At 39.2% G+C, this 26,975-nt stretch overlaps 1 protein-coding gene across 4 annotated transcripts in view; it reads left to right on the top strand.

The window, feature by feature from the left end:
• The window catches only part of LOC111469296 (syndetin-like), a 49,606-nt gene that overhangs the window by 18,513 nt on the left and 4,118 nt on the right, over positions 1-26,975 (top strand). For 3 of the 4 annotated variants that reach the window (XM_023114516.1, XM_023114518.1, XM_023114517.1), the window contains 16 exons: positions 901-979; positions 3,719-3,783; positions 3,920-4,009; positions 6,531-6,620; positions 6,759-6,845; positions 6,972-7,055; positions 7,636-7,755; positions 8,182-8,210; positions 8,289-8,421; positions 9,320-9,799; positions 10,319-10,854; positions 10,948-11,011; positions 11,097-11,199; positions 11,342-11,511; positions 12,411-12,536; positions 13,738-13,808. In XM_023114516.1, the coding sequence (XP_022970284.1) occupies positions 901-979; positions 3,719-3,783; positions 3,920-4,009; positions 6,531-6,620; positions 6,759-6,845; positions 6,972-7,055; positions 7,636-7,755; positions 8,182-8,210; positions 8,289-8,421; positions 9,320-9,799; positions 10,319-10,854; positions 10,948-11,011; positions 11,097-11,199; positions 11,342-11,511; positions 12,411-12,536; positions 13,738-13,808 (2,327 nt within the window). The remainder of the gene's footprint in view (positions 1-900; positions 980-3,718; positions 3,784-3,919; positions 4,010-6,530; positions 6,621-6,758; positions 6,846-6,971; positions 7,056-7,635; positions 7,756-8,181; positions 8,211-8,288; positions 8,422-9,319; positions 9,800-10,318; positions 10,855-10,947; positions 11,012-11,096; positions 11,200-11,341; positions 11,512-12,410; positions 12,537-13,737; positions 13,809-26,975) is intronic. The other variant, XR_002714847.1, reaches the window with a different exon arrangement.

The following is a 26,975-nucleotide window of genomic DNA, read 5'->3' as shown; positions in this document are numbered from 1 at the left end:
GGGGGGGGGGGGGGGACTCACTCTCAAATTCTTTTTCAGTTTAAGAAATTTTGTTGGACAACAAATGAATATGGTAGAAAACGGAAACATCTTTGGAAAGAATTGTGATCTCGGTTTTCTTCTTAAGATGAACTAGGGTGTATTGATGGAAATTTTATATTCACTCGATGGATTCTTATGAGGTCTCCAGTTGAAAGGTATTGAAGGGCATACAATAGAGTAATAATCCTTTTAAAGATTTTGATTATTTGGAACTACCTCAATCAAATGCAAGATGTGTATCATCAGAAAGATCTATTCTTGGCTTTATTATTATGGGGAAAAGCTGCAAATCTGAGGTTCAAGCTCTTGTCTTCCTTATACTTCTCTCCATAAGACGTCTGATGTTTTAGCTGGAATGGGATCTCTTTATAACAGTCATTGGCTGTAGTTTTTATTTCTTCGTTAGTTGTTATTCATTGTTTTATTCTCTTACATTTTTCATGCTTCTTTCTGATTGTATTGTATATTTTTGTTCCCATTGGAAACATGTATCCTCGACTATTCTATTGTATTTATTAGGAATTTTTGGTATCTCACATCATTAATGTTCTTCTGCATCCTCTTGTTTACACCTTGTGGTTTTGAGTTTTTTTCTTTTTTCGTTCCTTCCTAATTACCATCTAAACTAATTCCCAATATATTGCAGACTGGGTATCTAAACTAATTCCTAATTTCTATCTTAATTAATTCCCAATATAATTGCAGTCATCTATTGATTTAATTCTTCTTTAACTATCTTAGTAATTTATACATATCCGATTAGTCTGATCATAGTAATGGTCCTATTATCCAACTTCATAATCCAACACGACTTTCATGTCTTCTCACTGAATAATTCTTGACAAAATTTCTTGAAAGGCTACCAAGAGATTGGCTCAACTTGATAAAGTGGCTGAACGTTTGTCTCGCCATTTGATGGAGCATCATGAAGTGATGGGTACGGCTTTCTTTTTCCTTTTGCTCCCTACACCCCTTCTCCAAGGGGCATAGTTTTAGTCTTGTTCTTGTATTTGGCTTGGTTGGAGGGTTGATGTTTGTCTTTGGTAATATTGAAGTAGCTGCTCTCACATCATTCTTTAATTTAGTCTTCTCTGTATGAAGTCGAGTACTATTTTTACTGAAAAATTTATTGTTTAAGTATATTCATTTGGTAGTTCAGCCTGCTTTTTATTTCCCAAGTTCCTTGAGGTTGTACTCTTCGGTTTTTTGGGTGGTTTTTATTCTAATCGTTGGGGTTATATGTGTTGTTTGAATTCTTTTTTTATTGGATTTGGGTGTATCTGTATTGTTTAAGATATAGTCTTCAAATGTTAGTTGTTGCAACTTTTGTTGTAATTTTTCATCCTATCAACGGAAAAATTATGCTTGTTTATCCTAAAAAGAAAAAAAGAAAAAAAAGCCAAAAAATTATTTATTTATTATTATTATTTTTCCCCCCCTTCTGTTCTGTGTTTTCTTTTATTTGTTAATTTTGTTCTTGCATGTTTGTGAGGCTTAATTCTAGGGAACTAGCTATTACCTTCTTTCTACATTGAAGGTTCGTGCCCGTGGTCATGATTTGGGATAACATTTCAGTATTTTTCTTTTGTATAATGTGTTCAGGATTTTGTTGATGCCTTTTATTCTACATTGTAGAATTCTTTTCTCTTCATATTTTCTTCTGTTTTTTTCTTTTATATAATAAGGCCTCATTTTCAAATTATGTAAATCCTCTATTATAATATAATCTCATCTTGTTTCTTTTTTCCCATGGAAAGGTGACAAACAAAACCTACTGCAGAAGAAAAAAAAGATTTTGACTTATAATGAATAGTTAGACGAAGACTTAACTAATAATCTAGAGAAGCAAAATACTATTCCGGATTTTCTCCCTTGGTCCCTTCGTGCCTTTTTTTTTCCTTCTGATTTTGCTAAAGCCTCACCTACCAACGAGCTTGGGTGGATTGCACTACAGAATCAAATCCTTTCTTCTAAATGGCGAGTATATAAACTGATAAAAGGCCTGATGAAGTGATCTGTGGACATAAAAAGAAAAAGGTGTCTGTCCCTAACTTCTACAATAACTCCAAGCCAAAAGAAGGCCGAACTCATAATTACAAAGGCTTGGTGACGCCCGTAAAGAAGCGTTAAACTTACCACCATCCAAAACTCCTCACCCGATCTTTGAAAACATTGAATTTTTTGCTCCACAAAGAAGTCAAGAAAGGAAAAATATGTTTTAACTCTCTTTTGCCTAACACACACCATTAAGGAGATCTACAAGAGTTATTGCATTTGGTTCGAAAACATATATACACACACACACACACACATATATATATATATATATATATATATATATATTTCTTTTGTGGAAGATAAGGATTTTAAGACTGTTATCTCTCTTCATTTTCTCATCTTTGATGGTTTGAGGAATTATTGGTTAAAATGAAGCTTTGCCCACTTGTCAGATATTTTCCAAGCAAGATAGAGATGAGTTTGGAACTACCAGAATTTAGAAACGTTGGTTTTCTTCATAAACAGTTATTCATTGTATTGTGCTCCAATTTCTGATGTTAGGAAGATGATTAGCATCCCTTGTGAGTTTTTGAAGTGTGGCTGACCCACTTTTTGGAATATGTTAGAGAGATTTAATCATGAAATTTGAGAAGCTTGACTTGAAAGATTAGTGTAAGACTCAACCTTTCAAGTGCCGTCTTAAATCCTATTTGGAAATTGTAAAATCTTTCATCCAGCCTTCTGCTCCATTAGATGCCTTTTCAATTTCTACAAATATGTTTTGTCCAAAGCTCACCATCTCCATATCCTCTTACTGGATAAGAGAAGAAAAAATGGTTGTTGTAATTGGAATGCTTTGTTGGTATTTCTCGTTTGAATACTCACAATGATTGGAAAAATATCCAAAGGGCCATTGGAACCCATATTGAAACCATTTTTAGGATATAATCCTTTCATGAATGCTAAAGTCTACTTCAAGATTCTAATCTTTTAGTTCAACGAATAAATGGTTAAATATTGGTTCTTTCCGTTTGAAGCTTGAAAGATGGGACTTTAGCAAGCACAACAAGCTAGAATTCACCAAAGGTTATATGGGTTATATAATCCTCTTCATTATTAGAATATGAGCACTTTTGATACTATAAGTGGGGAACTTACATGATTTCATTCCTGCTTCAATTGAAATTACTGATCCTAAAAAGGGAAGATTTTTTTCCTAAAATTCGGGAATGTCACTCCAATTGATTTTTCTTCCGTCTTAATGCCTGTTAAGAGGAATTTAGACCTATAAGACTTCAAATTCGTTAGACATTCTTCAAGTTAACGCAGTCATTGAAGATGAAAATTCTTGTCTGTGTAGTTGTTCTAACGTTGATCTATTCGTCCTACCACCATATTTTCTTCTTGCTCCCAAGGAAAACTCAGGTTTCATTAATGCTTTTACTGACCATTTTCCTTTTCCAAAATTGAATCAGAATTATTTTTCTTTTTGAGTAATGGTCTCCAATTGATGTAGTTCACCTTTGTTATTGTGATGGTGTTTCCAAAATGCTGTTTGATTCTGGAAGTCTGTTTTCTTGTTTGCTTCATTTATCTTAAGAGCTATCTAGATGGTGAAAAATTTAATTTTGGAATTGAATGCTAGTTAAATGGGATGCCGATTTTTACTTTTGATCAGTGAAGGGGATGCATTTGTTCAGGGAGTTGGAAAAAGACTTGAAAATTGCGAACGTCATCTGCAGAGTAAGTCGGTCTTAATTAGCATGTTATATTCATCAAACAAATAAACAGTCTATTTACTCACATTTTATTATCCTGCACTATTAACAGTTTTCCGGCTAGGTATGTACTGGTATAACATTTATTCATATGTTTGTAGAATGGGAAGAGACACCTAAATTCGTCAATGCTTGCAGTCTCTAGAGATCTCATAGTAAACTCTAACTCCAAGAAGAAACAAGCACTTCTGGTACATTTTTTATACTACAAGAAAATTTCCAATTTGCTGAAATCCAGCCTTTTTATTTCTTCTCATGTGGATGAGAATACAGAGATATTTATCAACATTTTTGGTATTTTGTTGCCTTCTTCTCATTGTTCCTTTTTCCTGTCCAATTATCACATATTTTCATCAATTATGTTTGTTATCCTTTAGAGGGTTAGAGAGGTTTGTGAGTAAACACTCAATAATATTTCAGTCGCTAGAGTCAAATGTAAATAGATAGGGATGAGAACCCAATACTTGTTTAATGTAAAATTACAAGAAGGGGGCATTCCACTAATGGGTTGCTGTTACTAAGATTCTTACAGAATTACACACTAATATAGATGCTATAACTTCTCACTAATGGCTTACATTTTTTTACAAAGATAGTTTATCCATGTTCAACATAATAACCTATTGAGGATAGTGAGTCGCAATTTATGGCACTGGTCTCTACGGATGGGCTAATAAACCTATAAAAGGATTGGCTTGGGGTAGACCTTGAGTGGATATCGATAAACATTGGGTAGGCTTTCTGAGTTTTCTGAATTTTTAAGCTAGAAACAGGTCATGCCAGTCTTGGGAAGGTGCCTGAGCTGAAACGTTACCTTTCTCACAACTTTACCTAGAAGTTCCGTTTTTGGCGGGGCCTTTGGAGAGAGATCAATAATAGAATCTTTAGAGGGCTGGAGAGATCTTTTATTGATGTTTAGTCCCTTGTTAGATTACATTTTATCTCTAGACTTTGGTATTGAAGTTATTTTGTAATTATCCTCTAGGTTTCAAGTACTTGATTGGAGCCTTTTTCTTTTTTTTTTTTTTTTTTTTTTTTTTTTTTTTTTTTTATTTTTTTTTTAAGTTTTTACTCCTTTTTGTAGGCTTTTCCTTTTCGTGTACTCGTGTATTATTTATTTTTTCTCAATGAAAGTTTGGTTTATTTTTTATCTAAAAAAAAAAAACTAGAACTTTTCATCCTTTCTTCCATAGCGTCAATTCCAGCGTGCAAGAGGGGTGATCTTCAGATGTGAGATTTTGGATTATGAGGAGACTTTTTAACAGAGAGTGCTAGCTGGGCTGCTTTTACAGAAAAATTAGATGAAGAGTGTATGTCGGGCTAGATCAAATTATTTGGAAATTTGACCCTTCAGGCTCTCTTTAAGCCAATCCACCTTCAGTCACCTCACTAAATCTCAAGCTTATCTAAAGGCCCCCCTGTACCAGACAAACTTGAAAGAAAATTCCCCTTCTGGGCTTTATCTTCCTAGGTGTGCAGCTTTTGTAATAAAATGAAGTCACTATTGATCACATTTTCATTCTTCGTTCCTTTTACTTGTGGTGGTTGGTCTTTTCATCCGGACTCAACTGGGCATAGAGATCTGTTTTCAACAAAAGGCTGACCAGTGACTGCTGAGACTTTAGGGGTAATGTACTTCAAAGGAAAATCTATGATTCTCTGGAATTGCACAGTTAAAGCCATTAGTTGGCACTAATGGAGGGAAAGAAGCCAAAAATGATATTTTAATATTAGTTGTCCTCCTAATATTCTTTTGCTAGTAGTGTACATGCTTCTTGGTGGTGTTCTTACCATAAGAGTTATTTTATAAGTATAGCCAACTCAAGATCATTAATGTTTGGAAGACTCTCCTTTTGTAGTTTCTTGGAAGGTTCCTTCTGCTCGGCTCCTAATTTCTTTCTTTTTTTTTTTCCTCGCAAGATAAAAACTTTTTATTGATTGGTGAAATGATAGAAAAATTTTCAAGGATTCAAACTTTAAAGATGTGAAGAAAACCAAACCACAAAGCAAAGATCTCCAAATATTACAAGAGCCCCCAAAAAAGTCAAACATAATGTCTATGAAGATTTTGACCAGCGAATAGCATACAGAAACCATTTTCGAAAAGTGTGAGAGTCCCTTCTTCACATGACTTCTCAAGTAACCGTTGGTCCAATTTTTGATTTAAAGGAACAAACTCCTTATCGATACTGCTGACACTATTAGCAGAGACAACATAAAATCCTTCAATTTCCAAAGAACATTTACTACTCTTTTTGTTGATTCCATCATTCTGAAAGGTAGAGAAATATGCACTCTTGAGCCTGATGATTTCTGAATGCTTCAAAAACTAAATGGATTCATGACCCTTCAAATTCCAGATGACCCCAAGCAATATTCCTCATTAAAGGAACAATTCAAATTTTTGAGGAACCTTGGAATGATCTTCTATTCCATTAATGAATCCTCTGCCCCCGGCCCCTAAGTTGTCAACTCTTAATGCATTTCACTGGTTTCCGTAAAGAAAATGTACATACAAAACTTACAACCACAGAATGTTAAACAAGAATAAAGACTCACGGAATCGTTTACATCATAATAAAATATCCATTGGTATGCTAAGTAGTATATGCTTCCAGCTTTATTTAGTTTTTTTTTTGTTTTTGTTTTTTTAATTTTTCCATCCTTTCTTTTCAAGTAATAAACTTTTCATTGACAAAGTAATGCAAATAGGATATGCTTCCAATTTTGAGTGAGCTTCGTCATGCTGTGGACATGCAATCGATGCTCGAGATCCTTGTTGAAGAGGGAAATTATTCCAAGGTGGGTTTCATAATTTGCTTCTTGTTAAGCTTTTTATAGCTGAGCTCAGAGTACTGGACTAATGAACATGTCAGAGGGAGTAATGATGTCTGCTTATTAACTTTTCTAGCTGTGCTGCCGAACATGCCTGCTATACAGGCTTTTCAGGTCTTATCTGAGTATTTGCAGCTATTGGATAGTTTTTCAGAGCTTTCAGTAATTCGAGAGATGAGCTGTGGCATTGAGGTGAGTATTTTCAATGATACCGAGCATTATAGTTGCAAAAATTCTGTATATTTTCTCTCATGGTAAACATTTTAAAGGATGAATGATTTATGATGATTTACACATCTCTTTTACAAAATGTTGTAGACTTGGCTTGGAAGAACGCTACAAAAGTTGGATTCACTTTTGATAGAAGTCTGTCAGGAGTTCAAGAAAGAGGCTTATTTAACCGTGAGGATTATTTTCTTGTGATAGAACTTAGTTTTTTTTCTTCTTCCTTTCCAGAATTGTTCATTCTTGACGCGCAATTCATGTTTCTATTATTTAACCTTGAGCATTGTAAAGTCCATTCACATTTTATTTGGACTAGGGTCCTGTATTATATATCCTAAAGGGCTGTGGATGGACTTTTCGATGTTGAACTTTTCCATCCACGTTTATTTATTTCTGAAATCTTTACCATTTTTGCTCCAATAAAGGAAAAGACGTCGGGGAAATTTAGGCAATGAGAATAGTACTGTTCATAGTGTTTATTGGTCAAATGGCTGAGCCTGGTAAGCATGGGCTTGTGAGCTAAGTGGGAAGCAGATGAATTAGGTTGGGCTTCTTTTTCCTTCCTTCTCTCTCCTGGTTTGTTAAATGTGTTGTGGGAGATGGGAGAGAGAGTTCCTTTTGGAAGAAGATAGGGGGTTGGGGGATATGTTCACTCTTTGTAATTGTAGAACCATTGCAAGTGCTTTAATCACGGAACTTATTTCTCTCTCTAATGAAGTTTTGTTTAACATGATCCGGCTTTTGTCATTATGAACAGGTGGTTGATGCCTATGCGCTAATAGGAGATGTCTCTGGCCTTGCTGAAAAGATACAAAGCTTTTTTATGCAGGAAGTTATATCAGAAACCCATTCTTCCTTGAAAGGCATTGTGCAAGAGGTGCGCTCGAGTCATTCAAATTGAGGAACCGGTTTATGTGGAGAGTTCAAAATTGCTTCCTACTTTGCAGATTTATACCATCTGAAGTTTATTTCCATTGAAATATAAATGGAATACAAATTAACGCACAAAGCTATGTGGAAAGTTTTTTATAATTTTTTTTATAGGTAGCATTTAGTTTAAAACACAACTGCTGTATTTGAGGTTGCTTTTTCTCACGTCTACTTTAAGTCATTGACATACATCAAATTAAATACATACGTTGAACTAAATGGATTCGACGACTATGTTAACGTACTGATAAAACAGCAAGTTGGAACAAAAAGATCTAATTGAGCTTTCTTTTAATCTTCTCATTTTATTCTACATCATTTCCTTGATTAGTAATTGATGAAATATTCAATGATGAGTATTCTATCTTTGCAGGATCAGGATGTACATATACAAAATAGTAGGTAAAGTTCTTGAAATTGCTGAGTCTCGCATTCAGTGTGTCAAATAAAAACTTTTAACTTATTTTATTCAATTTACAGGCTTACATACAGCGATCTATGCTTTCAGATTCCTGAATCAAAGTTTAGGCTGTGTTTACTAAAAACACTAGCTGTCTTATTTACCTTGGTGTGCTCATATTATCAGATCTTTAGCTTCCAACTGGATACCAAGGTCTATTACCATATTTACTATTTCTTATTTATTCCAGTTAATCATATGGTTTTGCATACATATCTTGTAGGGCTAATTTTTGCAGGACAGCTTTTTGGTTTCAGTGGCCAAGTCTACCTCTTGGTTACTTGATATTTCCTGAAGGCCTTATGCTTATTTTAGAGTCTCATAATAGAAGAAATTACAAGAATAATAGATAATGCATAATCTCTGTTTACTACAGAATTCAATATATTATAGGGTCTCATTTATTCAGATTTACATGAGTCTTCAAGTCAAAAGGCTTTGGGTAAAGGTGGAGAGTGGATTAACACCTGCATCTCCATTGTCTAGGTGGATTAGAACATGTCACATTGAATCAGCCAATTGGCAAGATTCTTTTCTTTTTATATTTTCAGCTTCTCTTTGTAGTCTTAACCATTTGGATGGATGTTTCAACTTTCTTGTAATTTTTCAATTATGAATGAAAAGTTTTGTTTCTTATTCAGAAAAAATAAATAATGATAATAACTGAAGGTCAGACAAATAGAAATGGAATGTAGAAAAAGGTATGATTAAATCATAAGTAATCATCTGTGAAGATTCTTATTTCTGAAATCCTTCTTCGAGTCATTGTGGAAAACACAACAAAATGTCTGATGATTTTTTTTTATGCGTAGTTCTTCAAGGGAATAGTGATCAACAAGGGTCATGTAAATAATAAGGGAATTAACTCCATGGGGGTTGGCCTAGTGAGTTATTTTCAGGATGCTATTGTTGATTTCTTTATTGATACTACTTTTTTGTTTGAAGGGCTAGTAGTTAGAAGCAGATTTTATGTTGCCCGCTTTCCCTGATCAGGAGGCTTTTCTGTTGGGGGCTTAAATTTTTTATCTTATAAAGCATGTTTTTGATTCAGGACTCAATTGACCAAACTCCTAACATGAAGCAACAAGAAGATAATTCTGACATTAATTTAGGAGATACACCTGAGTCAACGATCAATGTCTCTTCAATGGGGACTGCAGCGGATACGAATTTTGTTTACATGGATCGGAGTGATCTCAATAGAGGGTCCCCGACAGATAGCAGCACAGCATCAACCAGTGGTTCTCCCTGGTACCATCTGAGAAAAGATGCTATAAATTTTGTTTCCCAAACCCTACAAAGAAGCCGTAAGAACCTTTGGCAACTATCTACTAGCCGTGTCTCAGTACTGCTTTCTTCTGCTGCTGTTTGTTCAACGAGCATTCATCAATTCTTGAAAAACTACGAAGATCTCAACGTCTTCATATTGGCTGGAGAAGCCTTCTGTGGAGTTGAAGCAGTTGAATTTAGGCAAAAGTTGAAGATTGTTTGTGAAAACTATTATGTGGCTTTCCATAAGCAGAGTATGCACGTAAGTTGACCTTCTTGCTTAATTTTGCCATGGTTCAGATTTGTCTATACATGCAGGCCCATGGAATCTAAACGCTGCCCCATTCTTAAATCTCAGTAATTTTTCCTATGCCAGCTAACTTTAAGAAAGCAATGAATATTTCAATTATCTCTTCATATTTGATTAATATAGAAAGTAACTGCTGGTTTCCTTGCTTAACATTTCTCTCTGTTCTTGCCATTCCTATTGGTTTTGTAGTTTTGACATTAAATTCTCCACAAATTTCTCTTCGGCTTACAAAACTAGAGTTATTGTGACAATTAGAAACTCTTCAAAATTCAGTTGTAGTTATTATAAATTCTCATGTCTCGAGTCTAAACTGGCATTCGATCACTCTTCAGCATTTCTTGGAAATTTTAATTTACTTAAGTAGACTGTCTCAGCCATGCTTCTACTACTTGGTTGAATTAAGCAATGTTTAAGTTTGAATGTGAAAATTCACTAGTACTTCGTGATTGATTTTGCTCTTCATGTTTTTAGGCTCTAAAGATGGTTATGGAAAAAGAGAATTGGCTTACACTGCCACCAGATACAGTTCAAGTTGTTAGTTTTCCTGGACTGGTTGGTGATGGAGCACCTTTATTTGTTCACTCTGATGGTAACTCATCTAAGGGCAAGGTCCCACGTTCAGACAAAACAACAAGTTCAGTCAGTACAGGCATGGATAGAAGTGGTTTTTTGCGGTGGCTCAAAAATGGAAATCCATTTTTACTTAAACAAATGCATACATGTAAGGAAGGCATACCAAATGGTGCCCTTTATGGAGAACTGGATGGAAGTGCAGGTGAAGGTTTTCATAGGAGTAATTCCTCTCCAATGAAGTATACGGACAAACTTTCAAATGGTGCTAATACTGTTTCTGAAGATGAAAATGAAGATCTTTTAGCCGACTTTATTGATGAAGATAGTCAACTCCCAAGCAGAATTTTGAAACCCAGACTTTCACTAAACCACTCTTCTAACCATAATAATGATGAAATTACAGCACAAACAGGATCATCTCTATGCCTTTTAAGGTGAAGAATCTGTAGTGATAATGTGAAGCATGAGAAACAATCTTTATTTTTTTGTATAATTTTGGATTGTTTTTTTTATCTTCCAAATTCCAGGTCCATGGACAAGTATGCAACGCTTATGCAGAAACTAGAGATAGTGAATGTTGAGTTTTTCAAGGTATCCAATATTTAATGGTTAGCTTGTTAGATATCATTCACCTTTAAACTGCCCAAAATATTTCTAATTGGATTAATTTAAGCAGGGAATGTGCCAGTTGTTTGAAGTGTTCTTCTATTTTGTATACGAGACTTTTGGCCAGCTTAACACTACTTCTGGTGGAAAAGGGTTCCCGGACTCTCTCAATTGTACTCGCTCTTCTTTTTTCCTTTTTCCGAGTCCCGGACCAGTCCCTAAAACTCTATATTGTCTATTCCAAAGTTTATTATATCAGAAACTAAATGACGCTAATTTGCTTTCTTGAATTTTGACTGGTCTTCCTGGATACAGATAAGTTGAAGACAGCTTTGTCACGAGCTGCGCAGGATTGTGATCAGTGGATAAGACCCCATTCGTCTTCCCCATCAGCTTCAAATTCGACGTTTGCTTTCAATGAAGTTACCCCAAGCCCTCCTGGCAATAGCTTAGGTTACTTTCATGGAACATCTCTTGGTCTCAAGGTGCTAATTTATATACAAGGCTACAACTTTAGAAATGCTTATTCTTTTCTTTATTTTGATTACTATATATATATATATAAATCTCCATTTCGTTTCTTTTCTCTCTCTCTGTTGCATTTTATTTTGATTTGTGAGAAATAAGTATCAATTTTGGTTTTAGTTGCAATTTTGGAATTTTGAGCCATGTAATTGTGAAGCAACTAGCAAGTGTGGTATTTTGGATGTATTGAGTTCTGATGAATATATTTATGGATTGAAATAACAAAGAAAATCAACTAACTACAACAACTATATTGATATCGTCTTCACTAAAGGAGTTGTTCATTCGTTCGAAGACCCTACACCTTCTCATTTTCTCTCGTGTTATATGATGACAACACTTATGCTCCATCTAAAGTTAGCTTGAACGGTGCTCCTTTTTAAATTTGCAACTCATGTGTTAAGTTGCATGCCTAGAACATTCAAATAGGATCGATCATCCTATCTTGTGGAGTGTTCAAATCTGGGCCAAGAAACTTGTTTTTTTTGTCTCAAGAGTTTAATCTTAATTAAGACAATCCATGTGTAACCTAATCCTTAGAGTTGAGATTGCATAAATTTGTGTGTTTTAGTGTTTATGAATTAGGGGTTTATATGCCCAAATAGGCTCTTAATTTCAATTCACTAGGATTTTCATACGATCTTCCTTCATCAGTGTCTTGCAAATTTTTTTCTCTTATTGAACCTTGTGGACTCGGGATGTGTGAAATTTATTTAATGATTTCACAAGGAAACCATTTTTGTATGTTTTGTTCGCTCAATTCTTCAAAGTCTTTGTAAGCTTTCAGTTGGTACTTCTGCTTTTTTTTGGCAGTTTGGGTTCAATGGTTTTCCCCTAAACTGTGTTCATTTAACTGCAGGAAAGGTGTGCAGGTGCTGACTCATTATCCCTTGTGGCAAGAATAATGCATAGGTCTAAAGCTCATATTCAGTCCATGCTCCTGCAAACTAACGTGGCCGTAATTGAAGACTTTTACGTATATCTGGTAATATTCCATTTTTATTCAGTTTTTTTGTGATGTCCCACATTGGTTGGGGAGGAGAACAAACCACCATTTATAAGGGTGTGGAAACCTTCCCCTAGCAGACACGTTTTAAAGCCTTGAGGGGAAGCTTGAAAGGGAAAGTCCAAAGAGGACAATATCTGCTAGCGGTGGATCTGGGCCGTTACAAATGGTATCAGAGCCAGACATTAGACGATGTGCCAGACTTCTTGCTGTTCCCCGAAGAGGGTAGACACGAGGCGGTGTGCCAGTAAGGACATTGGGACCCAAAGGGGGAGGATTTGGGGGTGGTCCCATATCGATTGGAGGAAGGAAAGAGTGCCAGCGAGGATGTTGGGCCTCGAAGGAGGGTGGATTGTGATGTCCCACATTGGTTGGTGAGGAGAATAAACCACCATTTATAAGGGTGTAAAAACCTTCCTTTAGCAGACACGTTTTAAAGCCTTGAGGGGAAGCCCGAAAGGGAAAGCCCAAATAGAACAATTATCTGCTAGTAGTGGATCTGGGCCGTTACATTTTTTCATTCTTAGTATGTCATGGAACATAATGTTTCATCCTTGGTGCAGCCTAATACTGATTACAGAGCTTGTTACATTTGAAATTTTGATTTCATTTTTGTTTTTGTTTTTTTTTTGCTTGTAATTATTTCCCTAATAAATGTTAGTTCATTTGAATTTCTTTATTTGCATGACTTGAACTAATGCATTAATTTATCATTAATTTATTGTTGTCCATATGAGTATTATAGAAGTACTAGCTTCATTATCCGTTTATTTCTCAACCGAGTTTCTCTTCGATCTACTTCTGTGCTCGTTCTTTCTGTCAAACATCAATGTGTGTGGGTGGGTTTATTGTCATGGCTCATATAGTGGCTTTGGAGGTGTATATTATCAGGAAGGATATAACCAAGAATCCAAGATAAATACAAACTGTTCAGTGATAATGGTTGTTTTATAGATCGTGGACCGGATGTCTTATGTATTTCATACTAAATACCTTATTAAAATTATTCCTAATTCAGCAACTTTTATTCATACAAATGTTTTTTTCCCTGCTTATTGATATTGAGATAGCTCAGTGAATTTCTATTATTTTCATGTTTATAGTATGTAAATGGTTTTGACAGTCTTTTTCTATTTTTATGTGTTGGAAATTTACACTAAATTTATCTACTTTTGATCAGTTGGATGCCGTTCCATATCTCATTGAGCATATTCATAAGAACACTGCAAGACTGCTTCTTCATGTCAATGGGTAAGAAGATTTAAATGGACACTGTTTAGTTTGTTCGAGCTTTAGATGTTGGGGGTTCTTTTTCTATGAAATCCCACATTAGGGTGTAGAAATCTTTCCCTAGCAGATGTGTTTTAAAAACCTTGAGGGAAGCCCAAAAGGGAAAGCCTAAAGAGGACAATATTTGCTAGCGGTGGGCCTGGACCGTTACAAATGGTATCAGAGCCAGGCGGCGGGCGATGTGCCAGCAAGGAGGCTATCCTCGAAAGGGGATAGACACGAGGTGGTGCGCCAGTAAGGACGTTGGGCCCCGAAGGGGGTGGATTTGGTGAATGTCCCACATTGATTGGAGAAAGGAACGAGTGGCAGTTGTCACAATCGCATTTTTGATGGTAACGGACTTGCGATTGTGCAACACTCGCTTCCCACCAATAAGCAAGTTAAGCCAATTCGTTCTTGCGTAACCTACAACCAAGCGACGTATGCTCGAGCCTCTGGCCCCAGTTCAAGATGAAAGTTTTGGAAAACGGGGGCAAAGAGAGATTTCGAAAGGGAGGTTTTGAAAGGAAGATTTGAGAAATTGAAATTGGTATTATATATGCAAGCAAAAAGGCAACAACAACGACTCACATCATATAACTATTGGTAGGGAGAAGTCGACAACTAGTCATATCCCCTAAAGTACATTTTGAGGCATTTCATGTCTGACAGGCCTAGACATGATTTTGTCGAAGCGTCATACTCCCTTAGGAATACAAAAGTAAAGCGTTACAATATAGAAAAACATAAAGGGTTTGGCTTGGCATGGGCATGCGGCCATGGGCAACATGCCCTGGACGAGCATGACCATGACATCCTCCCCACCAAATTGGTTGACGCCCCTGTCAACCGACTATTTTCAAACCTAGTGATGTGGATTGCGGCGGAGTCCAGATCTTCGGCACGTTCCCAGTTGGTTTCTTCCGCAGGGAGGTTTTTCCATTTGACAAGGAATTCGCGAATCCTCCGTACAAGTCTTCCTACCTTCCTAAACCAATCGGTCAGGATTGTCATTGCTTCTTTGATGTCTTTTGTTTTCACATCGATGCTCGGTGTGGTGGTTGCATTTCGTAGATCGTCAATTGGATCGGGATGATAGGGCTTTAGGTTATTCACATAAATTACTGGGTGGATTTTCATCCATGTGGGTAACGCAACTCTGTAAGAAGTAGCCCCAATCTTTTTTGAACTTCAACCGGGCCTTCATATTTTCGAACAAGTCTTTGGTCCTTTCGACTATGGAATCTGATCTGTTCTGGCCTTAGCTTGATGAGGACTTGGTCTCCTGCTCGAAACTGGAGGAGGCGACGCTTCTTGTCTGCCCACTTCTTCATATGTTTGAAAGCTTTTCCAAATACCCTCGGGCTATATCTGTTGTCTGCTTCCATTCTCGGGTGAAGTTCTGAGCTTGAGGGGTCTTTCATGCATAAGGATGATCAATAATATGGGGCAAGGCTGATTGTCGTTCACTTATAATTTCGAAGGGGCTCTTTCCCGTAGACGAACTCGTTTGACAATTGAAACAGAACTTAGCGACATCTAGAAGTTGTACCCAGTTCTTCTGACGAGCGTCAACGAAGTGACATAAGTATTTTTCGAGTAGGCAGTTGAACCGTTCTGTCAGCCCATCGATTTGGGGATGGTAGCTCAAGGAGATATTTAAAGTCGTTCCCAAGAAGGTGAATAGCTCAGTCCAGAATGTGCCAATGAATATACCATCCCTATCGATGATAATGCTCGACGGAATGCCCCATAACTTTACAATATGTTTGAAAAATAGTTGGGCTGTTAGTTCGACCGAGCATATTTTAGGGGTGGGAACGAACGTTGCGTACTTCGTGAATCGGTCTATGATGACCAGGATAGCTTCATACTCACCGACTTTTGGGAGGTATGTTAAAACTCTAGAGATACACTCACTTTCCCAAGGCCTTGTTGGCACGGGTAGAGGTTCTAGAGTTTCGAGACTTTTGATTTCTCGACTTTGTCTTGTTGGCAGATGAAGCACGTCTTAGTGTACTGCATTATGTCGTCACGCATATTTGGCCAAAAATACCCCTTTTTGATTAAGACATAAGTTCGTTGTTACCTAGGGTGTCTAGCTCATAAAGTATCATGGCATTCTTGGATGAGCTTCTTCCTTAGTTCTTCAGTTCTTGCGACATATAATCTATTTCCTTTTGTCATCAGAAGGTCTCCCTTGACCCAAAATTGTCGTGTCTTTCCAGCTTTAGCTAGTTCAACGACGGCTTAGCCAACGAGTCTTGGAGTAAATGTTCTTCTATGATGTCGCGCAACGACCCATCAATCTTACTTGAGTGAATATGGGCTAACATGCACAGGGCCGCTTGTTCGCCCTTTCGACTCAGCACGTCGGCGACTTGGTTACTCTTTCCTGCCTTGTGTTCAAATTTGAAGTCGAATTCAGCCAACGACTCCTGCCCCCAGGCTTGTTTTGCCGTCAATTTCGGTTGGTCGAAGACGTGGCAAATGGCAATGTTATCCGTCTTCACTACGAATTGTGATCCCAAGAGGTGTACCTCCTTTCAGCATCATTGAGCTTTCGACTTTCATAAGCGATGGGGTGGCCTTCTTGAATAAGGACACCGCTTAGGACAAAGTCGGAAGCATCTGTCTCTATTTCAAATAGTTTAGTAACATCTACTAATCCGAGGACAGGACCCCTCGTCATGGTTGCTTTCAGATCTTCAAAGGCCACTTGACATTCATTTGACCACGACCAAGGGTGGTCTTTCAAAAACCCTTCGACGATCCGCCTATAGTAGTTTGCCAATCTTAGGAAGGATCACACATTGGATACGGAAGTAGAGATTTTCCACTCTTGGCTTTTATCTTATGCTATCCATATCAATCTATCCACAACTGATGACATGTCCAAGGAAGATGATACATATTTGTGCGAAGGCACATTTTTCTTTCTTGACGTACAACTGATTCTACCGCAGCTTATCAAACACTAGTTTCAGGTGCACCTTGTGTTCCTCTATGGTTGTGTTGTATACAACTATGTCGTCGAGGAATACTACGACGAACTGATCCAAGTATTCGTGGAAAACCTGGTTCATTAACGTGCAGAATGCAGTTGGGGCATTTGTCAAGCCAAAGGACATTACCAAGAACTCAAAGGTTCCATATCTTGTTACACACATCGTCTTGGGCTCGTCTCCTTCGTCGATACGTACTTGGTAGTATCTTTATCGTAAGTCCAACTTCATGAAGTATTTGGCCTCGTGAAGCTGGTCAAACAAGTCGGATATTATTGGCAGTGGGTATTTGTTGCATACAATCACCTTGTTTAAGGCTCTGTAATCTATGCTCAGACGCAACGTCCCATCCTTCTTTTTCTGAAATAGTACGGGGGTTGCGTAAGGTGCCTTTGCCGGGCAGATGAATCCTGCCGCCAACAACTCATCTAGTTGTTTCCTCAATTCGGCTAGCTCAGGGGGAGCCATCCGGTATGCGTTTTTCGCTGGGGGTTTAACCCCGAGAGGAGTTCAATTTCGTGATCGATGTCTCGACGGGGTGGTAACATTTGTGGTAAGCTCTCTGGCATTATGTCAACATAACTGTCTTGTACATCCTTGATTTCTCTTGAAATAGTTTCCTCAGTGGTCATTTGATGGGTATGGCCATAAATGTAGGTTCCTCTCGTGTGAATCCTCTTTTCAATTGTATGGCCGAGATCATTCTAAGATTACTTGGTTGCTTGATGCTTGCAGGTATTACTGTGGGGTTGTGGTCGGTGATCACCAAGCATTTCACCAGTGGCATTGGGATAACTTTGTGTTTTAAGAGGAAGTCCATCCCAAGTACCACGTTGAAGTCGTCCATGCGAACTACGACAAGGTTCATCTCTCCTGACCAGGCCCTTAATTTGAAGGGGACTCTTTTGGAGACTCCCACAATAGGCAAGGCCTCGGAGTTGACAACTTTCATTTTTCCGGGGTTCTTTTCTATGTTGAGTCCCAATCTTTGTGCTTTCTGGTCGGCGATGAAGTTGTAGGTCGCACCTGAGTCTATCAAGGTGCTCTTGCTCGGTCGGGAGTTTATTGTTGCATCTACGAACATGAGCCCTTTCTCTATTATCTCCTTTGGGTCGACCTTCTGTTGGAGGGTTGACAAGAATTAAGCGTACCCATTCGGGGGTTGTCTTGATCTTCCCTCCTGTCTGGCGTAGTCTCAACTCCTGTGTCGTTGCTCTCTTGAATGGACACTTTGAGTACACTGAGAGAGGACAGTAGGACAGTTTGTGGGGGCCTTTACACAACAGGCATTGTAAAGGTGCCGTCAGGTATTTCTTTTGAGGGTAAGGTCCTCTGAGATGTCTCCACTTGGTTATTCTGAGGAGGTCTATCTGTCCACCCACTTGGTCTGTCGTTACTTCCGTTTGGCCTATTGGGGCCTTCATTTCAGTGACCTGTCAGCTTATATGTTTTGCCCCTAGTGTTTGGGGCTTGTGTTGTTCTTCTTTGGAAACTCGCTTCGTTCCCAAAGTCTAGGAGTCTCCCGGCGCTTACAATTGTGGTAGCTAGGTCTTGAATCTTTTTCTCGTGTATTTTGTTTTGCCCACGGTTGTACCCCATTTATAAAGAGAAATACCTTGTCTTTCTCTGACATGCCTCTGATATCTAGCATCAGGGGCGAGAACTGTCTGACAGTTCCTTATGGTTCTAGTTTGTTTTAGGGTTATTAGTTTTTCCCTTGCTATATATTCTACGTTTTCGGAGAAGAATTGGTCCCTCAACTCTCTCTTGAAGTCTTCCCACGAGTCGATGGTGCACCATCCATTCTCGATGTCTTGCACCTTCATACGCCACCAAAGTTTTGCATCGTCTATGAGATGCATTGAGGCTACTATCACTTTTATGTCGTCAGTACAAGCCGTTGTGGCTTTGAAGTACTGTTCGACAACAAAGATGAAGTTCTCCAACTCTTTGGCATCTCGGTTCCCTTTGAAGGGTCTGGGGTCTGAGAATTTCAGTTTGTTGGATCCCGTATGAATTTGCCCAGCCGTGACGTTCTCCACGGCTTTCATGGTCACCTCAATTCAGGTGTTCATCTCGACCATCTTTTCTTGGATGACATCAATCGTTGTTCTGAATTCGTCAACTAATCCATTAAACAAACTCATCATGGTATTTTGTAGTTCGTCGAACTCTTCCCACGTCCCTCCTTGTGCGCGATAGAGCTATCAAGGCTACCAGTAGGTCTTGAGCTGCTCATAGGAGCAACTCTTTCTTCGAGCGAGGCCACACGAAACATTAATTTTGTGATTGACAACCCATCCAGGCGGATGCCCATTGCGTCGATTTCTACGACTTTTTCATTCAATTCCGTCACCTGTGCTTCCAAGAAGCGGATGGTGTTAGGGACTTCTGTGAGGAACAATATTTCCTCTTCTATTAAAGTAAGCCGGTCGGCTTGTGATTTGGGTGTTGATTTTGTCGTCGACATTGTTTCGGTTTTTATTAGGTGACAGAGCTAACAAAGCTCTGATACCACTTGTCACAATCGCACTCTTGATGGCAGCGGACTTGCGATTGTACGACACTCACTTTCCAACAACAAGTGAGCTAAGCCAATTCGTTCTTACGTCGCCTACGGCCAAGCGACATATGCTCGAGCCTCTGGCATCGGTTTAAGAAGAAGGTTTTAGAAAGCGACGGCAGAGAGATTTCGAAAGAAAGATTTTGAAAGAGACGTTATATATGCAAGCAAGAGAGTAACAACAATGACTCACAGTATATAACTATTGGTAGGGAGGAGTTGACAACTAGTCATATCCCCCTATAGTACATTTTGAGGCATTTTATGTCTGGAAGGCCTAGACATGATTTTTCCGAAACGTCATACTTCCTAGAAATACACAAGTAAAACACTAGAACATGGAAAGACATAAAGGGTTTGGCTTGCCATGGACATGCGGTCATGAGCAACACGCCTTGGACGAGCATGACCGTGACACTGCACATATTTTGCGCCTATTTTGATAGGTGGGTGCACACAATCAACATTAAATACAAGGTGAGTGAGAATTATTTTGACAAAATGTCTGCTTACTTTCCAATATTGAAAATAAATTTGATATCTTGTTAATGCTTGCCAACCCTAGAAGGAAAAGGAATGTAAGCATACTTGAATCTAGAACAAAATATGATGTGTACCAGTAGTGTCACGGTCATGCTCTTCCAGGGTATGTTGCTCATGGTCGCATGCCTATGTCAAGTCAAACCCTTTATGCTTTTCTATGTTGTAATGCCATGATGTTTCGACAAAATCATGTCTAGGCTTGCTAGGCATGAAATGCCTCAAAATGTACTATAGGGGGATTTGACTAGTTGTCAACTTCTCCCAACCAATAGTTATATACTGTGAAATGTTGTTGCCTTTTTGCTTGCATATATAACACTAATTTCAATTTCTCAAATCTTGCTTTCAAAACCTCTCTTTCGAAATCTCTCTCTGCCACCATTTTCTAAAACTTTATTCTTGAATCAGGGCTAGAGGCTCGAGCATACGTCGCTTGGCCATAGGCGACGCAAGAACGAATTGGCTTAACTCACTTGTTGTTGGGAAGTGAGTGTCGCACAATCGCAAGTATGCTACCATTAAAAGTGCGATTGTGACAAGTGGCATCAGAGTCTTGTTAGCTCCGTGACATATTAAAAACTGAAACCATGTCGACGACAAAGTCGACACCAAATCACAAGCCGACCGACTTACTTTGATAGAGGAGGAAATGTTGTTCCTCAAAGAAGTTCCTGACACCGTTCGCTTCCTGGAAGCAAGAGTGATGGAATTGAATGAAAAAGTCGAAGAAATTGACACAATGGGCAACCGCCTGGATGGGTTGCCAATCAAAGAACTAATGTTTCGAGTGGACTCGCTCAAAGAAAGAGTTACTCCTACGAGCAGCTCAAGACCTGCTGGTAGACCGATAGCTCTATCGTGCACAAGGAGGGACGTGTCGAAGAGTTCAACGAGCTACAAAATACTATGATAAAGTTGTTTAATGAATTAGCTGACGAATTTAGAACAACGATCGATGACATCAAAGGAAAGATGGCTGAGATGAACACCCAAACTAGGGTGACCATGAAAGCCATGGAGTCATTTCAGGGCAAACTCATACCGGACCCAACAAACTGAAGTTTCCAGATCCTAGATCTTTCAAAGGGAACCAAGATGTCAAAGAGTTGGAGAACTTTATCTTTGATGTCGAACAATACTTCAAAGCCACAGGAGCCTGTACTGAAGACATAAAAGTTACTGTAGCCATAATGCATCTCACAGACGATGCAAAGCTTTGGTGACGTTCGAAGGTATAAGACATTGAAAATGGATTATACACCGACTCGTGGGTAAACCTCAAGAGAGAGTTGAGGGTCAAATTCTTCCCCAAAAATATAGAATACATAACCAGGGAAAAGCTACAGCCTAAAACAAACGGGAGGCATAAGGGAATATGTCAAGCAATTCTCAATGCTGGATATTAGAGACATGTCAGATAAAGACAGATATTCATCTTCATAAATGGGTTGCAACCATGGGCCAGGACAAAGATATACGAGAAAAAGGTTTTAAGACCTAGCCACCGCAATCGCCAGCATTAAAAGACTCCTAGACTTTGGAAGTGAAGCTAGTTTCCAAAGAAAAATAACACAAAACTTAAACACGGGGGGAAACCGTATAAGCCGCAGGGTTATTGAAATGAAGGCCCCAGTAGATAGACCTCCTCAGAATAACCAAGCAGGGACATCTCGAGGACCCTACCTCAAAAGAACTATCCGACTACGCCTTTACAATGCTTATTGTGTAAAGACCCTCACAAACTGTTCTCACCGAGCCTCTCTCAGTGCATTCCAAGTGTCTATTCAAGAGAACAACGATCCAGGAGTCGAGACTACACAAGACAAGAAGGAAGACCAAGACAACCCCTGGATGGGTGCGCACTCAAATTCTTGTCAGCCCTTCAACGGAAGGTCGACCCGAAAGAGATAATAGAGAAAGGGCTTGTGTTCATAGACGCAATGATAAACTCGCGACCAAGCAAGAACACCTTGATAGACTCGGGCACGACCCACAATTTCATTGCCAACCAAGAAGCCCGAAGGTTGGGACTCATCATAGAAAAGGACCCTGGAAAAATGAAAGCTATCAACTTCGAGGCCTTGCCTATCGTGGGAGTCTCCAAAAGAGTCCCCTTGAAATTAGGGGTCTGGTTAGGAGAAATGGACCTTGTCGTGGTTCGTATGGACGATTTCGACGTAGTACGTGGGATGGACTTCCTCCTAAAACACAAAGTCATCCCAATGCCATTGACGAAATGCTTGGTGATTACCAATCACAACCACCCACAGTGTACATGCAAGCATCAAGCAACTAGGTAATTTTAAAATGATCTCTACCACAATTGAAAAGAAGACTCGCACGAGAGAAACCCGCATTTATGGCTATACCTCTGATGGAAGACGTGACCACTGATGAGACTATTCCAAGCGAAATCAAGGGTGTTCTAGCTAACTATGCCGACATAATGCCAGAGAGCTTACCACAAACATTACCACCTCGTCGAGGCATCAATCACGAAATTGAACTCCTCCCTGGGATTAAACCCCCAGCGAAGAACGCATATCGGATGGCTACCCCTGAGCTAGCCGAATTGAGGAAACAACTAAACTTGTTGGTGGCGGGATTCATCCGCCCCGCAAAGGCACCCTACGGAGCCCCCGTACTGTTTCAAAAGAAGAAGAATGGAACGTTGAGCCTTAAACAAAGTGACTGTACGTAACAAATACCCACTACCGATAATATCCGACTTGTTTGACCAACTTCACGGGACCAAATACTTCACGAAGCTGGACTTACGATCAGGGTATTACCAAGTACGTATCGCTGAAGGGGATAAGCCTAGGACGACGTGTGTAATAAGATATGGGGCTTTCGAATTCTAATAATGCCCTTTGGTCTAACAAACGCCACAACTACGTTTTGCACATTACCACGTTTTCCACGAATACTTGGATCAATTCGTCATAGTATACCTCGACGACATACTCGTATACAACACAACCCTAGAAGAGCACAAGATGCACCTAAAGCTAGTGTTCGACAAGCTGCGGTAGAATCAGTTATATGTCAAGAAAGAAAAATGTATCTTCACACAAACATGCATCAACTTTCTTGGACACGTCATCAGTTGTGGACAGATCAATATAGATAGCGACAAGATAAAAGCTATCCAAAAGTGGAAAACTCCAACTTCAGTATCCGATGTACGATCCTTCCTAGGATTGGCAAACTATTATTAGCCAGTTTGTCGAAGGGTTTTCACGACGAGCCGCCCCATTAACAGAACTTCTAAAGAAAGACCACCCTTGGTCGTGGTCAAATGAATGTCAAATGGCCTTTGAAGATCTGAAGACAACCATGATGAGGGGTCCTGTCCTCGGATTGGTGGATGTTTTTAAGCCATTCGAAGTAGAGACAGATGCTTCCGACTTTGCCCTAGGCGGTGTCCTTATTCAAGAAAGTCACTCCATCGCTTATGAAAGTCGAAAGCTCAATGATGCAGAAAGGAAGTATTCGGTCTCCGAAAAAGAGATGCTAGTTGTTGCACATTGCCTATGAGTCTGGAGACAGTACCTCTTAGGATTGCACTTCGTGGTGAAGACGGACAACAGTGCCATTTGCCACTTCTTTGATCTACCAAAGTTGACGGAAAAACAAGCTCGATGGAAAGAGTCGTTAGCCGAATTTGTCTTCAAATTTGAACACAAAACAGGAAAGAGCAGCCAACGCACTGAGTCGGAAGGGCGAATATGCGGCCCTGTGCATGTTAGCCCATATTCACTCAACTAAGATCGATGCGCGACATCATAAAAGAACATTTACTCCAAGACCCGCTGGCCAAAGTCGTCGTTGAACTAGCCAAAGCTGGGAAGACACAAAACGAAACAGATTATATGTCCCAAGAACAGGAGAACTAAGGGAAGAAGCTCATCAAAGAATGTCATAATACTTTATGGGCCGAACACCCTGGGTGGCCACGAACTTATGCCTTAATCAAAAAGGGGTATTTTTGGACAAATATGTGTCACGACATAATGCAGTACACCAAGACGTGTCTCATCTGCCAATAAGACAAAATCGAGAAAGTCAAAGTCTCAGGACTCTTGGAACCTCTACCCGTGCCAACAAGGCCTTGGGAAAGTGTGTCTCTAGACTTTATAACACACCTCCCAAAAGTCGGTGATTATGAAGTCATCTTGGTCATCATAGACCGATTCTCGAAGTACACAACGTTCATTCCCACCCCTAAAATATGCTCGGCCGAACTAACAGCCAAACTATTTTTCAAACATATTATGAAGCTATAGGGCATTCCGTCGAGCATCGTCAACGATAGGGATGGTAGATTCATTGGCACATTCTGGATTGAGCTATTCACCTTCTTGGGAACGACTTTAAATATCTTATCGAGCTACCCTCCCTAAACCAATGGACAGACAAAATGGTTCAACTTCTTGCTCAAGAAATACTTATGTCACTTCGTCGACGCTCGTCAGAAGAACTAGGTACAACTTCTGGATATCGCTTAGTTTTGTTTCAATTGTCAAACGAGTTCGTCTACGGAAATACCCCCTTCGAAATTGTAAGTGGACGACAATCGTCCTTGCCTCATATTATTGATCATTCTTATGCAGGAAAGAACCCTCAAGCTCAGAACTTCACCAGAGAATGGAAGCAGACTACAGATATAGCCCGAGCGTATTTGGAAAAAGCTTCCAAACACATGAAGAAGTGAGCAGACGAGAAGCATCGCCCCCTCCAGTTTGAGCAGGAGACTAAGTCCTTATTAAGCTGAGGCCAGAACATATAAGATCCCGCCGTCGAAAGGACCAAAGACTTTTCGAAAATATGAAGGGCCAGTTGAAGTTCTCAAAAAGATTGGGGCTACCTCTTACAAAGTTGTGTTACCCACATGAATGAAAATCCATCCAGTAATTCATGTGAGTAACCTGAAGCCCTATCATCCCGATCCAAACGACGATCAGTGAAATGCAACCACCAGACTGAGCATCGATCTGAAAACAAAAAACATCAAAGAGGCAATACTGGCCAATAGGGTTAGGAAGGTAGGAAGACCTGTACGGAGGATTCGTGAATTCTATTAGGTGGGGGAGGATGTCACGGTCATGCTCGTCCAGGGCATGTGACCCATAGCTGCATGCGTATGCCAAGCCAAACCCTTTATGTTTTTCCATGTTGTAATGCTTTACTTTTGTATTTCTAAGTGAGTATGACGTTTCGGCAAACATCATGTCTAGGTCTGCCAGACATGAAATGCCTCAAAATATACTATAGGTGGATATGAGTAGTTGTCAACTTCTCTCTACCAATAGTTACATACTGTGAGCCGTTGTTGTTGCCTTTTTGCTTGCATATATAGCACCAATTTCAATTTCTCAAATCTTGCTTTCAAAACCTCTCTTTCGAAATCTCTCTCTGCCCCCATTTTCTAAAACTTTCTTCTTGAACCGGGGCCATAGGCTCGAGCATACGTCGCTTGGCCGAGGCGACACAAGAACGAATTGGCTTAACTCACTTGAGAAGTGAGTGCCGCACAATCGCAAGTCTACTGCCATCAAAAGTGCGATTGTGACAAGTAGCACAAGAACTTCGCAATTATTTGCAAAAACAGGTTTTATTCTACAATTACATCTTGCTTAAACTGAGAAAATGGAAATTAACTTTTTAATGAAGTCATTAACGTTCTTATAGAGGTATGTTTGTTTTAACAAGATGTGAGCTTTTGTAACCAATGATAAGAAACAAAAATGGGAAACCAACTTCAAGGAGTGAAAAGGAGAATAAAAACGAAACATCCTATTCGAGCCGTTTTTGCATAGCTAGTCAGCTCTCTTTTTCTTTTTCTTTTTTTTCATATTTTTCTGTTAGGCTGTTCTTGGTATACTCATTTGTAATCTTTCAATTTCTCAATGAAATCTGATTTTTCATAAGAATCTTTTGAGAGGTGTCTTTTACCCTTGTCAAAGCCTAAAAACATATCAGTGTTCACTGCTCAATCCTTTATAGTTAGTTGAATTTCTCTACTCATTGGTAGAACATGTGGTTCACTTAATAGTATTGAAGTAGTAGCAGTAAGGTGCAGTACATGGGTAAGATCAAAGTGATTTGAAATCATTTAACGTTTTAGATAGGAAATCAATCTACTGGCGAAGTTATAAATCTTGTTCGTGGCCAAGGTGTTGTATCCCATTAGAGAATACGAAGCCATCCACAGTCGTAATCATTGGCCTTTGATATATGCTACTTCTGTGTCATCCCCAAAATAACATCTGATAGGTTTTATAGCACAGTACTTCTGTTGAAAACCGTTGTTAGCTGTAGGAGAACCAACAAGGAATGTTTGTGACAGCTATGGGTATTTGATGGGGGCTTTCTGGAATGAGATCATCATTGTGTTATCATCCAAACTGGTTGCCAAGCCGAGCATTTCAGTAACCTATTATAGAAGTATCTGTAGCACATTGGTGAAACTAGGTGTCACAATCGCACTCTTGCGATAATGGGACAGCAATTGTGCGCCATTTGTTCTAACCAAACGAATAAGTCAGCTATGAGAAATTCGGACATCACGGACAACATCGACGTATGTTCGAGCCTCGAGTCACATTGTGATAAAAGGTTTAGAAAACGTGAAGGAGGAAATACATTTGAAAACGATTTAAAGAATTGAAGAAAGCAACGTTATGACTATAAGCAAATAAAGAAATACCATGGCTTAAATAGCATACAACTCGGGGTAGGAAGATGTGACAACTAATCATATCCCCCATAGTACATTTTGGGACATTTTAGCCTTGGCAGGTGTAGACATGGTTTTGGTGGACGGACATACACCCCGTAATAACCCAACGTGAAATGGTAAAGGCCTATCTAGGATGAAAGCATATAAAAGAGGTTTGGAATGGGCATGCAACCATGGACAACATGCCCTTGACAAGCAAGACTGGGACATATCTGCCATGCAGCCATAGGTAACACGCCTTGGACAAGCATGACCGTGACAATAGGCAAAAGAACTCAGTGCATTTTCTTTAT

The sequence above is a fragment of the Cucurbita maxima genome, unplaced genomic scaffold (assembly GCF_002738345.1).
Source record: "Cucurbita maxima cultivar Rimu unplaced genomic scaffold, Cmax_1.0 Cma_Scf00039, whole genome shotgun sequence".
In the NCBI taxonomy this organism is placed as follows: domain Eukaryota; kingdom Viridiplantae; phylum Streptophyta; class Magnoliopsida; order Cucurbitales; family Cucurbitaceae; genus Cucurbita; species Cucurbita maxima.
Note: the sequence above shows the minus strand (reverse complement) of the source record. Positions and strands in the feature narration are given on the sequence as shown.